Raw genomic sequence first — 19710 nt, forward strand, 5'->3', positions numbered from 1 at the left:
GGAGCGTTCGGCTCCTCAGGCTGCTGCTTCCCAGGTAGACTCCCCCCCCCCTCTCTGGAGCCCCCTCCTCTTTCTCACCCCTCCCCCACTCCTCCCCCCGCGCTATAAAGCCGAGGTGCACGCGCAGCTGCTGCAGTCCAGAGTTCAACAGCCGACAGGATCTTTCGTTTTCTCTTCCTGCCTTCACGCGCACTGACCCGGATTCTACCGGGTTCTACTCGCTACCCGCTTCGACTAGTTTCCCGCTGTCTCGCGCCTCCGGTCCGGCTTGTTTCCTGCTGTCTCGCGCTTGTTTGGACTCTCCAGGAGCCGGTTGACCTGCACCGCGCGGCGCTTCGTGGCCCCTGGACGCTCCGCTCCGCCATGGCGCGCTTGTTGCTGCGCTGTTTCCTGCTGGTTGTTTCTGCGCAAGCGGTGAGTAGCCCTGACGGCACGCGCGCACGGGCAGGTTGGTTGGGGTTGTGGCACCGCAGAGCTGCGGGGTTTTGGTTCGTTCTGCGGTGGTGCTGTGCGGCGCCGAGTTGTGCGCTTTTACGCACAGCGTGTTGACTTCTCTGTGCGTCCTCTTTCAGTTTAACTTTATTTAAACACATTTACTGGAAAAAAAAAAAATTTGGGGGGAAAAAAGTGTTTGAACATGTCGGACAGATATTTTAACAACATCTGCATGAATAAAAAGGCGGCAGAACATCTGATTTTCTTCTGTTTATTTTGCACATTGTCCTAATTTTACACGCTAAAAGTTACATAAATAAGCATCTGCTTCACCACATCCTCAGCATCTGACCCCCCCCCCCACATCCCCCTTCTACCTTTAACCCCCCCCCCCCCCCCCCCCCCCCCCCCCCCTCCCCTCCATCCAGGCCCCCTCCTTTGGAGATTTCGAGCTGAAGATCGACTCTTTCAGCAACTCCAGCGGCGTCTGCAGCCTCCAGTCGCGCGACTGCAGGATCTTTTTCCGCGTGTGTCTCAAGCACGTCAACAACCCGATGTCTCCGTGCACGTACGGGACCGCGCTCACCGAGATTTTCGGCTCGGACCCCCGCTCCATCTCCGCGAGCCCCCCCATCAGGGTGCCGCTGCAATTCAAGTGGTCGGTAAGTGTGAAAATTCTCACCTGCTGCGTTTCATCTGGCAGAGAGGAGCGCGCGCGTGCACGCGTCACTCTGAATCAGCTGATGAATGTGATCACTGAAAACGCTTTCTGATTCATTTCAGGGAACTTTCTTTCTGATTGTTGAAGCCTGGAAAGCGGGGCCTGCAGGTCTGGAGTCCGCAGGTAAAAGTGCTGCTGCAGTTGCGCCGCGCCACCGCCAGGCGGCGACAGAAACGCGCATAATTATCACTATATTTAGAGTTTCTGCGCTTTTTTCTCCACTTCAGAATTCATCCAACCACATTTCTGTTCACCTTCATGCCCTGAAAAGTAACTTCATGTGTCCTTTTTCTTTTCTGTGGTGTCTGACCCCATCTGACCACCTCACAGAGACGCAACGCTTCCTAACCTAGTTAAACTGCGTTATATTTATATTTGTGTTTTTCTTCCTGAACTTTATTCCAAACCAGGAGCTGCTGTAACTAGTGATAAAGTCTGAAACAGATAAGTCAGTTTTTCCAGCAGAAACAAATGGTTTTACAGTCAGTGTGTAAAAAACAGATTTTATCGCTGAATCCCAACTGGAAGCCGAACTGCTTGAAATGTGAGGATTATCGATCACGTCTGGCTCTCCTTACAAACCAAACTGCTTCAACACTGATTGAATATTTACTGAAGTCGTGGACTCATGTCATGGTTGAACTTTTAATCTGGCAAAAATATGATCAATAAGCTAAATTACGACTTTAAACAAATGTCATGGAGACGGAAAAGTCTGGAAATGTTCCGATGTTTCTGACAAACGCGACGTTTTTCCACCTTTACTTCCCCGCTCATCCAGAGAACCAGAACAACCTGATCAGCCGGATGGCGATCAACCACAGCCTGGCTCTCAGGGAGGAATGGTCCCGGGGGGAATATGGCGACAACCAGAGCAGCCTTCGCTTCTCCTACCACGTCGTCTGCAACAAGTTTTACCACGGCGAGGGATGCTCCGCCTACTGCCGGCCTCGCAACGACACCTTCGGCCACTTTGACTGCGACGGCGAGGGGAACCGGCGCTGCCTGGAGGGCTGGAGGGGCGAGTACTGCTCGGACCGTGAGTAACGGGCCAGAACGCCCGGATGCAAAACGTGGTTGCCATGGTGACACGTCTTTTCATAAACTGACACAAAGAAACGATCAAGAGTGAAATTAATACATGAATTGAACCGATTGATCAGACAGGAAGGAAACATGATGATAAACTGGATTCAACTTGAGGAAAATATGAAAAAATTAAACGGAATAGAAGATCAATTTATACAACATAAACTGGACTGAATTGATTCAGTTTCAATCGGAATTTATTTGATTTTAATTGAACAGATTAAAGTGGATTAAATAATGTTTCACTGGAAAGAATTGATTGATAATGAAGGAAATTGAATATTTAATTTAATCAGACAGAAAGGAAACAAGCGGAGCTGGAATGAATCAGAATGAATTGGAGTGAATTGGAAAACCAGTTCATGATCATCCATGTAACTAGAACTGGAACTGGAATCTCCATTCAGAAATGAACTGAAATGAATCAGACTCAATATCTGATTGAAATGAATAGTTTCGAATTGAAAATTAATTATTTCACTTATAATTAGATTGAATGTATTTGACAAAATGAACTGGATTAAACTGGAATGAAGTGGATTATAAATAGTAAATACTGGAAATGAACTGGGATTGAAATGAACTGGATTGAATTGTGTTACATACGTAGACTGAATTGGAATTCAATAAAACATTTAAATTGAATTAATCCGTAAATAATTTCAATCCAGTTGAACTTTATTTGTATCGCGCCGGTTCACATCAAAATCATCGTGGGCACATTTCAATGGAAACCGATTCATTATGATGCCGTTAAAACAAATCATCGTCCAGTTCATGGCAATGTGTTCATACAAGCCAATTAATTAAAAATTGTAGCCGGTTTACAGAAACCAACGTATTAATATCGAATATTGTCTTTAGATTGAATCCAATTTTAATTTCCATTCATTACAACCATATTGTATCAGACTAAAATGGACAAAAGTGAATTGGATTAAAGTGAATGAAAGGAAATGGGAACATTAATGTAATTAATTACATTATAGAAATCTAATTAAGCTGAATTATAATGAACTGGGTTGAATTGGACTACAGTTTGTCAGGTTATTTAGAATGAATTGGGTTGAACTGGATGATAATAAAATAAAATTTAAGATGTTTTATTGCCTTGTGTTTGTGTAGCAGGGTCCTCTTCCCCCTGTTGTCATGGCAACGTGTCTTCCGATTGAATTGATGCGGTTTTTGATGCCATTTTTAGTTGCAGCGGCTGCAGAACATAAACAACCTGAAGCTCCTCCGTAGAGTCTCCAGAAAGTTCACTGCTTTTGTTTTGAGCTCGACAAAGGGCCCCCGGTCGGCCATAGCCCCGCCCCCCCGGCAGCCTACCGCTTGAACGGGGACACGCGCTGCAGCCTAATGTGCGCTTCGTTGCGTGAAAGGAGACGGCATGTGTTGCTTTTGTCATGCGAGCCAGCTGCTGTGTTCTCTACTTAAACAGCACTTGTAGAGGAGCTGCTCTCTAACTCTCTCCTCCTTCCTCCTCCTTTCTCCCTTTCTCCCCCCCATCGTCTCCTCCCATCAGCCATCTGTGCAGCGGGGTGCAGCGAGCAGCACGGCTACTGCGAGTCTCCCGGGGAGTGTGTGTGCCGGCAGGGCTGGCGGGGCAGACGCTGCGACGAGTGCGACCGCCATCCCGGCTGCCTCCACGGGACCTGCCAGCAGCCCTGGCAGTGCAACTGCAAGGAGGGCTGGGGAGGCCTGTACTGCAACCAAGGTGGGTTTACCTGGAAACGGGCCAGCCAATCCGGTTCACCGGCTCGCCAGCTGAACATCTGCTGTATTTCTGCTTTAACCCTTTGATGCATCGTGTCGACGACCTGAAGGCTTTTCTGGTAAATTCATAAGTCAGGATGAATTTTTATAACTTTGCCTCGTCGTACGCACCAAACACTCACTGAAGAATTTACTTACATTTTTTACATTTTTTTTTTTACTATACATTTACATTACCCAGTGATAAACATGTAAAGGAATTATATTATTCCTGTTTGTAGAATATTTCTATTATATTAATATGACATTATGTTATAAACGTGATGGACTGGTGACCTGTCCAGCTGTACCTGCCTCTCCACCAGTGATAGCTGGGATAGACTTCAGCTTCCCTGCGACCCTGAACTGGTCTTAGTGGTTCAGAAAATGAATGAATTGTATTTCTATGTAATAGAAATAAAATAAATTAGCGAAATAAAAAGTTAAATATTAAAAACAAAGTATCTATAGGAGTAAAATATTGCATGTATAAAAATGTGGCATTTTTAATAATCAGAGGCAAGCGGAAACTTCTGGCGGTAAAAATAGAACTGCAGTTCCCCCTTCATCCACTAGGGGCTGCAAAACAGAGCAAATCCCCATAGACTCCCATGTTAAAAAGACCAACTTCACAGCAGAAATAAACATGTTTACAGCAGAAATAAACATGTTTACAGCAGAAATAAACATGTTTACAGCAGAAATAAACATGTTTACAGCCTGGTTTCCTTTTAACAGGTCAGGTTTACCTTCACGACAACTGTGGGGGGGAGTGAATTTTTTTCTAATTCGCCTGTTTAAAAGTAATTTAATCTCGAAGTTCGACATATTTAGGGGCGTGTCCTTTTGATTGACAGGTACTGATCTCCCGCTTCAAGTCAGAAGAACGTAGAACAACCGCGGTTTTTAGCCGGTTAATGTGACTTAGCTTTAGCCTGCTTACCTCTGTTAGCTGGTTAGCTCCTGTTATCTCCGGGTTAGCTCGGTTAGCTCTTAGCTACAGAAAGCTCAGAGTTCCCTCGATGTCAATCATCCACCATGACGCTCACAGCCCCCCTCTCAGCTCCACCTCTTTGCCCATATTTGTATTTTATGGGCGAGACAACGTGCATGCCCCTGCCAAGATGGTGATGGTAGGAACCGCCCACCGAGCTTCAATTCAGCTCTTCAGAAACCTACGGGTGACGTCACGGAGGCTCCGCCCATCTTTTATATACAGACTATGGTTAGATGGACTGGCAGATCATGACTGCGGCTGCAAAGCAGCTCAGGACGATGGTCAGGTGGTTAAACAAACTCCTCGCTGCAGTGTCCGACCAAAACAGAGTCATGAAACTGGTAGGTAGAGAGTTTTCTAACAAACCAGCTCCAGGATTTCTCCTGTTCTGGCTTTTTCATGAAGAAATAATCACATTAGATCATAAAATGTGGTTATAATATAAATTAAAGCCGCAAGTGGCATCCATTGGGTCCTCCCCTCATGCCGAAGACCCCCCCCAACCCCCCACATTGTGGACTATGTCAAGGACCAAACACTTTATTTTTGGTGCAGATCAATTGTATTTCTATGGGGATATACAATTAGCTTTAAGTAAAGAAATTGGGTATGAACGCCAAGATGGCGGACACCCCGTTGCCATGGTAACAAGTGCTTAATATACTTTTTTGCTTCTCTTGGGATGTTACATGTGTGCCGAATTTCGTAGCTTTCGTAGGTCAAAGTAGACGTTGGGGACTTGGAAACCCCCCCCCCAATACGTGTTTCATTGTGTGAAGAACCTACCAAATATGAATGGATTCAGTTCGTAGATCGTATGTAGTTCTGTGATGATATGAGTGAACGGTGTTTCATGGCGAGAACGCTTTTTCCCATGGGTTGCCACGGTAACACGCTTTGTCCTATCAGAAAGATTTGAATAACTTTTGATCACCATCTAGTCACGAAGCTTCCTGGTGAATGTGGAGCCAATCGCATGAATCGCCTCATATTAGTTCGTTCAAATACGATGCGCCCAAATTGAAAAAAAAAAATGGTAAAAAAAATGGTCGTAAACGCCAAGATGGCGGACAGCCTATTGCCATGACAAAATGTGCTTCATTGACTTTTCTACTCGTCTTTACGTGTGAGACGTGTGCCGAATTTCGTCATCCTACATCAAACTAAACTTTTTTTACCCCATTCTAGGGGCCATTTTTGGCGTTTCTAGGGGGCGCCGTTGAGGCATTTTTGCATTGGCGTGCATGCGGACCCAAGAATATCGCTATTTTTGCCAGGCTTGAGGTGTGTGCCAAGTTACGCAACTTTTCACGGAGGCTAAGGGGGTCAAAAATGGCCGAGTTGTGCTGACAACAATAATTTGGTGGGGCCCTTGTTGTTTTCCATACTTCGTATGGCTCGGACCTTAATGATCCTCATGCAGACAAACGTCCACCAGAATATTAAAGTCAGGTTATGATCAGCAAAGTTTTTGTCTTCCTCACTGTTTATCAGATTTTCTACCAACTGAAGGTTTAAATCTGCAGAGGTTAGATCCATGTTTTCCTTTCGGTCCGGCCACAAACCTGGTGAAGATGCATGAAAGTGTGTTTAATGACTAAAAGAAGACTTTATTTAATATTAACGAAGCTTCTTGGAAGAGTTGCGGCTGCAACGAAGAGGAGGGAAGCATCATGTGAAAGGTGAAAACTTCCCGTTTACAGGAAGCGTGAAGATCATCAGCTGAGACATGAACCGAGTTGGAGAGGTTGGATCGTCTTTCTGCTTCCTGACGGCGAGGATCTCTGAGGATCCGGCTGTTTTTATGCAGCGTGTCGTTAGCTGAGACATCGTCCTGCTGCCTCACTGCAGTGTCCTCCAGACGCGTCCTGCGATGAGACTTTTCACGTCCTGGAAACTTCGGAAACTCCCAGAGTTTTCCACAGGAATCCGTCCCATTCCTGTTGAGTCCCAGAAGAGACGTCGCCTTGATGGGAACGTGTGTCTCTCCAGAATGTCTGCATCAACCTTCACAACGTCCACCGCAGGCGTTGACGTCCTCTGTACCGTCCCAGATTTCTCTGACGACAGTCTGGATGATCTTTCCTATCTTTCGGACGTAGAAGCAGCCGACATGGTCTCATGTGACCACAGGACACGTGTCCGTCGTCTTTCTGTCCACTTAAATCAGCTGGTGTCCAGAGAAGTCCGTGTCCTTCCTGTCAGTCTTCCCCGTCTGATCCAGTTTCAGGGTCTGGTTCTGGATCCAGAGGTGGACTTTGATGAGTTAAAATGGTTCTCTCAGGTCCTCCGGAGTCCATGTGTTTCACTGATCATGGGACTTGAAGCTCCTGTCCATCCAGCAGTGGTTTCTGTCCTCGTCTTTTCCTCTCTGAGATGTCTCCAGACTTCCCAAATGTCCCTGATATTCGGCTGCAGACGCTGAAAGACCAAAGTTCTTTCCAGTCTGTCGATGAGAAACATTTACTGAACTTACTGAAGCTTCTCTGATGGAGTCTGAAGTGTTGAACAACAACCCATCCTTTGGACCACGCTGCTTTCATTCCCACTTCTGACACCCTCACCTGTCCACAGGTAATCTTCTGCTGGGAGAATCTTCCAGAACCATGTTAGGCACTAAGCTGACGATCCCCAGAGAATTTTATCTCTACATTCAGGTAAAACACCTGATAAAACAAGCTGGTTCCATCTTTTAGCATCCCTAGCTGGCGTTAGCAGCACCTGCTAAGCTACGTCTCATCACCTACCTGCTGGGAAACACGTCTGACCACGTCGGTACGTAGAAATCCCGACCAGTTCATCTCAGACTGGATCATCAGTACACCCAGATGGACTAACCGCAAGCCGTTAGCTGTCTTACAGATGTTGCTGAGAGTTTCAGTGTGAGACCTTGTGGGCGGTAAATGCCCGATGTGTTCCTTCTTGTAGCCTGGAAATGAGCACCTGCACCTGGTGTGGCGTTAAAGTCACTGGATGTGGATCTGACCTAAGAATTAAACACTTTGACATTACCTTCAAAACCCAGATGTTCAGGAGTGTGAGCTCACTTGATGATTCTCAGATGTAGCTTGGATGAAAGGTATTACAACCTTACTTGTTATACCCAACTCTGACCCTTACCTGCGGCCAATTCAATACTAAAATAAATAAATACTTAAAATAAAATTAGCAAAAAAAAAAGAAAGAAATAAATAAAAAAAGAAATAAAAAAATCACAATAATTAAATAATAAATAAATAACATGTAATAATAATAATAATAATAATAACATTAATAATGCTATAATACAGGTAATAATGATAACAATAATATTAATAATAATAATAATAATAATGCTATAATACAGGCAATAATGATAATATTATTATTATTATTATTATTATTATTAATAATAATAATAATAACAATAATAACAATAATAATAATAATAATAATAATAATAATAATAATAACAATAATAATAATAAATAAATACTTAGAATAGTTGGAGAATCTTCCAGAACTACATTAGGGACCTTTTACACCAGAATGACGAGCAGCAATTTTGCATTTTGATGAACATCTTTCTGTTTTCTTGGTGTATACTTCCCACCTCCGTTAGCAGCTCATTGGTGAAGAAGGGAGGCAGCAGTCATAATTGAAAGCTGCGCTGATGATTAATTTTGACAAAACAAGCAGCGCTTTTTACAGCAATGTGACTGAAAAGACCGAAGACTGACTGATGGTCACATCTCAGGAGCAAGCAGCAACATAACCGGTTAAAAGTGAAGCTGAAACCTGCAGTTCCCCCTTCATCCACTAGGGGCTCCAAAACAGAGCAAATCCCCATAGACTCCCATGTTAAAAAGACCAACTTCACAGCAGAAATAAACATGTTTACAGCAGGAATAAACATGTTTACAGCAGAAATAAACATGTTTATAGCAGGAATAAACATGTTTACAGCAGGAATAAACATGTTTACAGCAGAAATAAACATGTTTATAGCAGGAATAAACATGTTTACAGCAGGAATAAACATGTTTACAGCAGAAATAAACATGTTTACAGCAGGAATAAACATGATTACAGCAGAAATAAACATGTTTATAGCAGGAATAAACATGTTTACAGCAGGAATAAACATGTTTACAGCAGAAATAAACATGTTTACAGCAGGAATAAACATGTTTACAGCAGAAATTAACATGTTTACAGCAGGAATAAACATGTTTACAGCCTGGTTCAAAAATCCACTTTAGGTTTAATAGGTCAGGTTTACCTTCATGACAACTGTGGGGGGAGTGAATTTTTTTCTAACTCGCCCGTTTAAAAGTAATTTAATCTCAAAATTCTGCATATTTAGGGATGTGTCCTTTTGATTGACAGGTACCCGATCTCCTGCTTCATGAAGGATGTATGTAGAACGATCACGGTTTTTAGCCGGTTAACAACGTGACTTAGCTTTAGCCTCTGTTAGCTGGTTAGCTCTGTTAGCTCCGGGTTAGCTCTTAGCTCTAGGCAGGTTAGAGTTTGCGCGATGTCAATCATCCATGACATGCTACCATCCCCTCTCTCAGCTCCACCTCTTTGCCCATTTTTGACATTTTCCGGGCAAGACCACATGCATGACACTGCCACGATGGGGATGGTAGGAACCGCCCACCGAGCTTCAATTCAGCTTTTCAGAAACCTACTGGTGTCGTAACTGAGGCTCTGCCCATCCTTTCTGTACAGTCCATGATCAGGAAAGAAAAATCTTCCTTCCATCTCTTCAGTCGGGTACCCAAGTTGTGTTTTCTGAGCAGATTGGACGTCCTAACAGACTTCCAAACAAACTTGGGTCAGTAAAGATGAATTACCGAATTAAGTTTTTGTTGTACTCCAGCAAATGTATGTTGATGTTTTCAGAAACAGTGTCTCAACTTGATGCATCGTAAGACTCAAGTCCGTCGGACTCAAGTCGTAGTTAAGATGCATTTCCAGTGACTTGAAACTTAACTTGGACATTTTTAATGTTTTTTAAAAAATCTTTTTTCTCCCTGATCTCTCGTCTGCTGTCATTTCTCTACATGTAGCACAAACACTGACGTGTCCGTAACATACGATCAATAAAAACACTGCTGAAAACATCTGTTGCTGCAGCAAGGCTGGAACTTTTGGGTCCTAAAAATGGAATAAAAGAAATAAATATAACAGCAGCTTAACGAGGTATGAACATCCAGGAGGCTGGATCCACAACGTCCACAGTAAAACCTGTCTGGTTAGTCGCTCTGGATCCTGTTACATCCTCCTCAGAACGTTGCTCTTCCTCTCGAGGCGGCAAAAACAAAATAAACAGATTTGTTTTAATTCATCCTCCATGAGAAGCTTCTCCTGCGACGGGGTAGGGATCACCGCGTGGTGATGTCCGTGTCTCTATGTGCACAAACCGTTATTTCATATTTAACGAGAAGGTTAGTCTGTTGACGGTTCTGCGCCGGGATCCGTGTCTCTAAATGCCACGCGTGTCGTACTTTCTCACCACCTCCACCAGCCGTTCATTAAGACGATCCATTCGACATGCATCAACAAAAATGTGGAAGCAGCAGCTTTTCCACGTTAACCACGCCCACTCCAAATGTCCGACCAATCATACGTCGAGAACAAGGTGCAGGACGTCCCCACATCCACATCCCTTCAAAATTATGTAATTCTGTTCTTGTGACCTAATGAACGAGAACAAAGCTCTTGCTTCTCGTGGATGTAGCAGCTAATGATGCTAATGTAGCAGCTAATTTAGCAGCTAGCACAGCGCCACAGCCATGTAAACATTAGCTCTGTACTACTAACGTTAACTCCGTCAGATTGGCTCTACTGAATGTGATCAGACTCTTTCCTTAAGCTGGAACTAAACTGGGATCAGACCCTCTAAAGAACACGGTTTTACTGGTTCTGTTTCTTAGAAAAGTACGCAGATTCCTCTGTTTTTGATCCAGTCCAACTCGCAACCCTGGACTGAGCGGAGTAAAACTAAATGATCAGACGTAACCTGACAACTGTAGTATTTTCTGTTACCATAACATGACACGCTTTGTGGTGCAGAGTAGACAAGTACGACACCAGGTTGAGTACTGCGTGTCCCTTTTTACTGCAGTAGGTTCGCGGCAAAACACAACAACAGATCCACAACAACCGGGTCACACTCAATATACTTCCGCCTAAGAGCGGGCACTATTTTATATAAGTATATATGCGCGGCACTATATACTACATCCTCCTTTCTTACAAAAACAAAACTTTTTCTCAGCTGTGGAGACGTAAAATAAAATACTTAAGTCCTAGACATAACTGCCTGTAACTTTTAACCTTCAAAATAATAAATTGACAAATTGGCAGATGTATATCTAACTTGAAATATATTTCTCAGTACATATAACCATGTAATAACCTTAGCTCAACAGTGCAATATAACAATAATACTTCAATTTGCAAAAGGGTATGCATTTCAAAATACAATTGCATCCCACTTCTGACACCATGTGGTATTTTCTGTTACCATAACATGACACACTTTGTGGTGCTGAGTAGACAAGTACGACACCAGGTTGAGTACTGCGTGTCCCTTTTTACTGCAGTAGGTTCGTGGCAAAACACAACAACAGATCCACAACAACCGGGTCACACTCAATATACTTCCGCTTAAGAGCGGGCGCTATTTTGTTTAAGTATATATATATATATATATATATATATATATATATATATATATATATATATGTATATATATATATATATATATATATATATATATATATATATATATATATATATACTTATATATATATATGTATACTACACCAACTGTTGAGCCACCGTCCTGCAGGTTTTACGTGTTTACCTGCTGCAACACGCCTGTGAATTATTATTACTCATTAAAAGGTTTTTGCAGAACTTCACAACAATCCAAGTTCATTTGCAAGAGTGTGTTGCAGCAGGGAAACATTGAAAACCTGGTAGTTAAACCAGGTTGGAACAAAGTGCTACACAACAGGGCGGCGACAAAACGCTTTCGTCCCAATTTGATTTGATTCTGTTTTTTTGGCTGCCGATTTGATTTAAATCGAGATTCTCCCGATTCTTTGATATTGCTGATTTTTGTAGACAACAAACAAAAAATGCACTAAACTTTTTATTTGCTCATCATTTGCCTTAATTTTAACCATAGACTGTATATAAAAGATGGGTGGAGCCTCCGTGACGTCACCCGTAGGTTTCTGAAGAGCTGAATTGAAGCTCGGTGGGCGGTTCCTACCATCACCATCTTGGCAGGGGCATGCGTGTCGTCTCGCCTGGAAAATACAAATATGGGCAAAGAGGTGGAGCTGAGAGGGGGGCTGTGAGGGTCATGGCGGATGATTGACATTGAGCGAACTCCGAGCTTTCTGTAGCTAAGAGCTAACCGAGCTAACCCGGAGATAACAGGAGCTAACCAGCTAACGGAGGTAAGCGGGCTAAAGCTAAGTCACGTTGTTAACCGGCTAAAAACCGCGGTTGTTCTACGTTCCTCTGACTTGAAGCGGGAGGTTGGGTAACTGTCAATCAAAAGGACACGCCCCTAAATATGCCGAACTTCGAGATTAAATTACTTTTAAAACGGGCGAGTTAGAAAAAAAATTCACTCCCCGGTAATTCATCTTTACTGACCCAAGTTTGTTTGGAAGTCTGTTAGGACGTCCAATCTGCTCAGAAAACACAACTTGGGTACCCGACTGAAGAGATGGAAGGAAGATTTTTCTTTCCTGATCATGGACTGTACAGAAAGGATGGGCAGAGCCTCAGTTACGACACCAGTAGGTTTCTGAAAAGCTGAATTGAAGCTCGGTGGGCGGTTCCTACCATCCCCATCGTGGCAGTGTCATGCATGTGGTCTTGCCCGGAAAATGTCAAAAATGGGCAAAGAGGTGGAGCTGAGAGAGGGGATGGTAGCATGTCATGGATGATTGACATCTCGCAAACTCTAACCTGCCTAGAGCTAAGAGCTAACCCGGAGCTAACAGAGCTAACCAGCTAACAGAGGCTAAAGCTAAGTCACGTTGTTAACCGGCTAAAAACCGTGATCGTTCTACATACATCCTTCATGAAGCAGGAGATCGGGTACCTGTCAATCAAAAGGACACATCCCTAAATATGCAGAATTTTGAGATTAAATTACTTTTAAACGGGCGAGTTAGAAAAAAATTCACTCCCCCCACAGTTGTCATGAAGGTAAACCTGACCTATTAAACCTAACAGATTTTTGAACCAGGCTGTAAACATGTTTATTTCTGCTGTAAACATGTTTATTTCTGCCATGAAGTTGGTCTTTTTAACATGGGAGTCTATGGGGATTCACTATGTTTTGGAGCTCCTAGTGGCACTTACGAATAGGCTTCACTTTTAACCGCCGGAGGTTGCGGCTTGCTTTTATTTAAGACAAAACAACACAGTAGCCAGACCATCATTCTGCTGCTATAACGCCTAAGAAGACAAGTAAAAAGATCAATAAAAACAATAAAAATTACAAAAATTTTATAATGGATTATTTTTATTTATTTAAAAAAAAAAAAAAAAAAAAAAAAAATCAATTTTAAAATTGTGAAGCAAAATGTCTCGATATTCAATTTTTTTCAATTTAATTCCCCCCAGGTCATACAGGGAGTAAGAAATTAAGACAATAAAACAAAATAAATAAGCAGTAAATAAAACACACTGACCAGAAGCTGTCTCATGCTGGGTTAAAGGCCAAAGAATAAAAATGGGTTTTAAGAAGTTTTGGAAATGGACAGTGAGGAAGTTTGTCTAATGTGGAGGGGAGTTCATGCCACAGTTTAGAACTGGAAAAGTTCTGTCCCATCTGAGCCTCCGTTTGGACCTCGGTACGTCCAGGAGCAGCAGGTCAGCTGACCTGAGGCACTGGGCAGGTGAGGCGAGACCAGACCATTTAAAGATTTAAAAACACATAAAAGAATCTTAAAATGAATCCTGTAGTTTACTGGCAGCCAGTGGAGAGAAGCCAGAAATACCTAATCACCCCAAATACCCGAAGAAAGAGCCCAACATAGAGAGCATTACAGGAATCCAGACGAGATGTACCAAAGGCATGACTTACTGCTTCACAGTGCTGCTGAGCAGGAAAAGGTCTGACGTTAAAGTGTCTCTATGATGCACATTTCTGTCTAATTTATTCTAATATGCAAGTCCGGAAGGGGAAGAAATAATCAAGCATTTTTCACACAAACCCTTTCAGTCATGTTGTATTGATCCTTTCAGATCAGCCTCCACCAGAAACACGGCAACAGAGAAAGCTCCGCCCTCTGTCCTGCAGGCTGCGTCTGATTGGTCAGCTGCTAGCAGTAGTTATACTGAGCAGTGAAGGTGGGCGTGGCTTTCTTCTCGTGAACGTAGAGACAACCTAGAGAAGATGACCAATCACTGAGTCACTCCCCAAGACGTCACTAGAATCTCGAAGTAGAAAAAACTCTAAAACCAGTTGTTTCCGTCACCATGGAAACCAAACGTAGAGTGCTGGAAAACATGCGTTTAGGTGATAAAAACGGCGCCGTCCACATGTCTGATGAGTATTCATCACTATAACACTGTAGACAGCTCAGAAAACTAGACATAGCATCATAGAGCCGCTTTAGCCACATGTCTGATGGGGAAACAGTCGGACTTCTGCTGATTTACTGATCCAGTTTTATATCACTGATCATCTTAAAACCCAGGGTTGATACTGTTGGGTTTACAAAACCTGCCAAAGAGCCCAAATCAACAGGTGGGGGTTCACGAGCTCCACTGGGACCAAACACCATCACTTCAGTTTTTCCTTCGTTAAGATGTAAGAAGTTTAGAGCCAATCAGGCTTTGACGTCTTCCAGACACGCTAGAAGACAGGTGTCAATCTTCAGTCCTCGAGGGCCGGGATCCTGCAGGTTTTTGTTGTCTCCATGCTCCAACACACCTGACCAAAAGGAATAAATATTTTGAGAAGAAGCTGCTGGATCCGTTTGATCTGAATCAGGTGTGTTGAACACCTGCAGGATACCGGCCCTCGAGGACTGGAGTTTGACACCCATGTGCTAGAAGATGTGCAATGGAGAAGGCATTTTTCTTTGTAAGTAACATATATATCTGACTATCATCAGCATAAAATCCAACATTTTACATGATGCATTCCTCTAAGGAGACCAGATTGTTCCTGAGATTCAGCCTGGACCTGTGAACATCTCTGGTTTTCATCAATAAACAGACTGAAGGAAAGTCCAGTAATTTTTAACTCTGAAAGGGAATCTGAGTCTGGTTGTGTCGCCTAAGAGCTAACAACTCCATCATCTTCAGTTTTGATGGTTGTGAACTCCACCCCCACATGTTGGAGAGTTTGGACCGAGTCTCCGTCATTAAAACCTGGAATCTGTTAGATAAAACTCCTCCAGGGTTGTAGAGCTGAGTTTCTGATGTTCTGGGGCAGCTGCTGGTCCAACCTCCTGTTCAGTGGTTAAAACATTTTGAAATGGGGTCATACGGAAGATGTTTTACTCCAAAAGATCATGCAGCTGATGAACCTGAAGCATCGGTGCAGTCAGAAATCCTGGTCACGCATGAAGCTGTAAACTGTCCGTTTTTTTACAGGACAGAAAAGTTCAGGAGTCCAAAGTGCATGTTTGGTGTGTTTGGATGGGAGAGGAGTGAAGAAAGATTATCTGAAGGTACAGATGAAGGATTTTGTTTTTGGCCACTTGACACGACTGAGAAGCTGTTTCTGCAGAACACAGGGATGGTATGTTGCTAAAGTCTGGGGGGGGGGGTTTACAGTAGTCTGGGGGGCTTATGGTATAAGGTTCAGGGGTACAGATCATCACCATTCAGACGTGTCCACGTAACCATTAACCAACTACATACTGGGCCTTAAGTCTGGACTCCTGGCCTGTTTGCAGCGTTTTTGTGTACGTATCATGGCTGCTTGGCATGCTAGAAACATGGGATGAGGTCATGTGTTGTGTGTGCAAGTTGCAATCATGACTTGAATATTTGCAAACACGAGCACGAACACAAGGCAGGAGGTAAACGCCATGGCAGATCGTTTGGAGGAGCACTTCGGGGACATTTCTCATAGCTACCAGCATCTTCGTGATTTTTTCCTTCCTGTCTCACAGCAACAAACACGCGTGTCTTAACAGGTCGTAACAGGTCTGAACAGCATTTTGGAGTCTGATGTGGAGACTTGCCAAAAAAAATACCCTGGAAATACAATGTGACCAACAGATTGGTCTTTTCTTAAAGAGTTCCTATGATGGTATTTGGAGTTTTCTGAGCTTTCTACAGTGTTACAGTGTTGAATCCTCATCAGACATGTGAACGACACTGTTTTTTTTTTTTATCACCTAAATGCATGTTTGAGTTTGAGTTCCAGCACTCTCTCCGTTCGGTTTCCATGGCAACGAAAAACGTGTGGTTTTAGAGAGTTTATTCTACGTGGAAATCCTTGTGACGTCCCGGGGGATAAGGTTGGGTGATTGGTTACCTTCTACTGGTTAACAAGGGCATGTACAAATACATCAGGCGGGTGGAAAACGTGGGATAAAGTTATTTCCAACGATGGCTGGTGAGTTTACCAAAGAGAGACATCCTGCTGCATTCGTTGCTGTGGGTTGCTGTTTTCCACTTCGTTTTCAGGCTCTGATTCAGGTTCCAACATGTAGGACTGTATGCTGTGTGTTGACATGATATTTTGTTTTTTTATTGAGTTTATATGAGCCTAACCCTTCTGTTTATGAGACGTTACAATGACGGTGAAAGCAGTTGTGGTGCGCGCTCCCGATGTAGTGCAGTGGCGGGAGGCGGGGCTTAATGCGGAAGAGTCTCAATCCACTCGTTTTGCCCGCAGGCTGATCTGACAGCCTACGGAGAGGGTCGGTCTGAAGTAAATAAAGCCATTTGTGACAATAACTTGATCAATCCCAGCCCTTCTGGTCTCAGAAATAAAAATAAATTAGCCTGAAATGCACAGAATAGTTCCACTTTAATGTCAGAGTTAAAGTGTTGTGTACTGCCCCTAGTGGTGACCTCCAGTATCGAGCATTCTGGCTGGATGTTTGGTTTCATGCTTGTGTTCTCACTCTCATATGTAAGTCGCTTTGGATAAAAATGCCTGGTAAATGACTGTAGAAGAATAGAATAGAATAGAATAGAACAGAATGCAGCAAGTATATGCTAGCCCTAATCCTTGGATCGCACTGGAAGTCTTTTTCATTGGTTTCCATCTACCAGAAGTCCTTTTGCCTTCGACGAGCTCGGTTTTTCTTCCGACTGGATGTTTGGCGGTGTTCCTCAGAGCACTATCCTTGTTCCTATTCAATTTCCATACTTTCCTTTTAAAAGTTAATACATTTTCTATTGAATGTACAGTTGTGCTCATATGTATTCATACCCTTTCATTAAAGAAGGAAAAAAACAGCTGCCTGTAAAATAAGCTGAAATTGACTAAAGTAATAATAGTTAAAAATTTTATGAAAATCATTACATTATTTTCTAATTCTGGTTAGATAGAAATATTTTTTAAAATAGCAAACAAATAAGCTAATTTATTAAATATTACATCAGTCATAAACTAATATTTAGTTGAACAATCCTTTAATGTTTCCGCTCCAGTCAGGTGTTTTCTGTTCCTCTCAGTCAGACTTCTGCACCTGTTGACAGGTATTTTGTCCCACTGTTCAACAGAAAAGTCTCTAATTTGTCCAGGACACATTTGTTTGGTTTTTGTTTTTTTTCTTTCTTCAACTCAATTAAATGAAAAAACAGTGTCATATTACTAAATTATATTTTTGCAAATTTTTAGTTGTTCCTCTTTTAAGTCTCCAGTTATTTGAGTGACTGTTGTAAATTCAGCCTTTTCTTTAATGAAAGGAGATGAATACATATGAGCACAACTCTAACTCTGTTTCCTCGCTGCTGACCAGTGCTGTCTAACATTAGATTACAGACTAGATTAAAAAAGTAATCGGATACAGCAGCTAGCAAAGTAGCTTGTTGGTGTTACTTCTGCACTGTGGTTGTAAATTCAGACAACATTCATCCTAAGTTATTTTATTCTTGATTTTATGATAAGTACTGCTATTCTGCAACTGTTTGGAGCTTCTCCTTCATCGCATGACCACACAACCAACTTAGCTAACCAGGGTTAGCTTTAGCAGAAGTGAAAGGCAGCAGTTTGTTTTCAGGTGTTTCTTTGAATCTGACAATGAATTTTGTCGTGACAGATCTTGATCTTTACACAAAATCTGAGATTCTCCACAACGTAAACTGTCCTCTGCTGATGCCAGCTGGACGTGTAGGTGTGATTGCTAACGGAGGAAACGGTCTTCCCCTCCTGAAGAACGACTTCCTAACAGCGTTTCCATGGAGGCAATTTTTAAGATAACCTGAAGGTCCAGAAGCACCTCTGTGGTTCTGTGGATAACTTTTAGTCCTGATTTTTGCTGCTTTTCACGGATAAAACGAGAGAAATGGGAACAAACAACGTGTCTTTATGAAGCCTGAAGATCCAGATCAAACCGGTTCTTTGTGTTGACACAACTCTGGTTCACTTGGCGAGTTAGGAGCCTTTTTTCTACATAAGGGATTCATCCAACAGAAAAAAAGTTTAAAAGACTTTCAGAAATCTGAAACAAACAACAAAAACCTGCAGTCCACTTTAAATCAGTTTTAGGACTCGGTCTACATGGAAACAGATCTCGGACTACAAAACAGTGCATTGCGGGTTTAGTGCACGGCATCATAGGTAAACAACTAAAACATATACAAACATGGGATGATAAAAAGACTGGGATGAAATAAATAGTTCACGCAGAAGACATGGACAAATCTGGTCAAAGTTCTGAAAGAAACCTGACCCAGACCACTGGGGTCTGACTGACCTAGACCACTGGGGTCTAACTGACCCAGACCACTGGGACCTGACTGACCCAGACCACTGGGGTCTGACTGACCTAGACCACTGGGGTCTAACTGACCCAGACCACTAAGACACTGACTGACCCAGACCACTGGGGTCTGACTGACCCAGACCACTAAGACCTGACTGACCCAGACCACTGGGGTCTGACTGACCCAGACCACTGGGATCTGACTGACCCAGACCACTGGGATCTGACTGACCCAGACCACTGGGACCTGACTGACCCAGACCACTAAGACCTGACTGACCCAGACCACTAAGACCTGACTGACCCAGACCACTGGGGTCTGACTGACCCAGACCACTAAGACCTGACTGACCCAGACCACTAGGATCTGACTGACTGACCCAGACCACTGGGACTAGACTGACCCAGACCATTAAAACCTGACTGACCCAGACCACTAGGATCTGACTGACTGACCCAGACCACTGGGACCTGACTGACCCAGACCACTGGGACCTGACTGACCCAGACCACTAAGATTTGACTGACCCCGACCACTAGGACCGGATTGACCCAGACCACAAGAACCTGACTGACCCAGACCACTGGGACTAGACTGACCCAGACCACAAGGACCTGACTGACCCAGACCATTAAGACCTGACTGACCCAGACCAATGGTATCTGACTGACCCAGACCACTGGGACCTGACTGACCCAGACCACTGGGACCTGACTGACCCAGACCACTGAGATTTGACTGACCCAGACCATTAAGACCTGACTGACCCCGACCACTAAGACCTGAC

The 19710-nt window shown here is 43.3% G+C and overlaps 1 protein-coding gene across 1 annotated transcript in view; it reads left to right on the forward strand.

The window, feature by feature from the left end:
- Window positions 1-326: 326 nt before the first annotated feature.
- dlc (deltaC) overlaps window positions 327-19710 on the forward strand; it is a gene marked incomplete at its 3' end in the record, with an annotated part of 73959 nt that continues 54575 nt past the window's right edge. The window contains exons 1-5 of the mRNA XM_079246085.1: window positions 327-414; window positions 864-1097; window positions 1219-1279; window positions 1938-2195; window positions 3771-3962. Coding sequence (XP_079102211.1) covers window positions 364-414; window positions 864-1097; window positions 1219-1279; window positions 1938-2195; window positions 3771-3962 — 796 coding nt within the window. The 5' untranslated portion in view covers window positions 327-363. The remainder of the gene's footprint in view (window positions 415-863; window positions 1098-1218; window positions 1280-1937; window positions 2196-3770; window positions 3963-19710) is intronic.

This window comes from Telmatherina bonti (assembly GCF_933228915.1).
Source record: "Telmatherina bonti genome assembly, chromosome: 9".
Lineage (NCBI taxonomy): Eukaryota > Metazoa > Chordata > Actinopteri > Atheriniformes > Telmatherinidae > Telmatherina > Telmatherina bonti.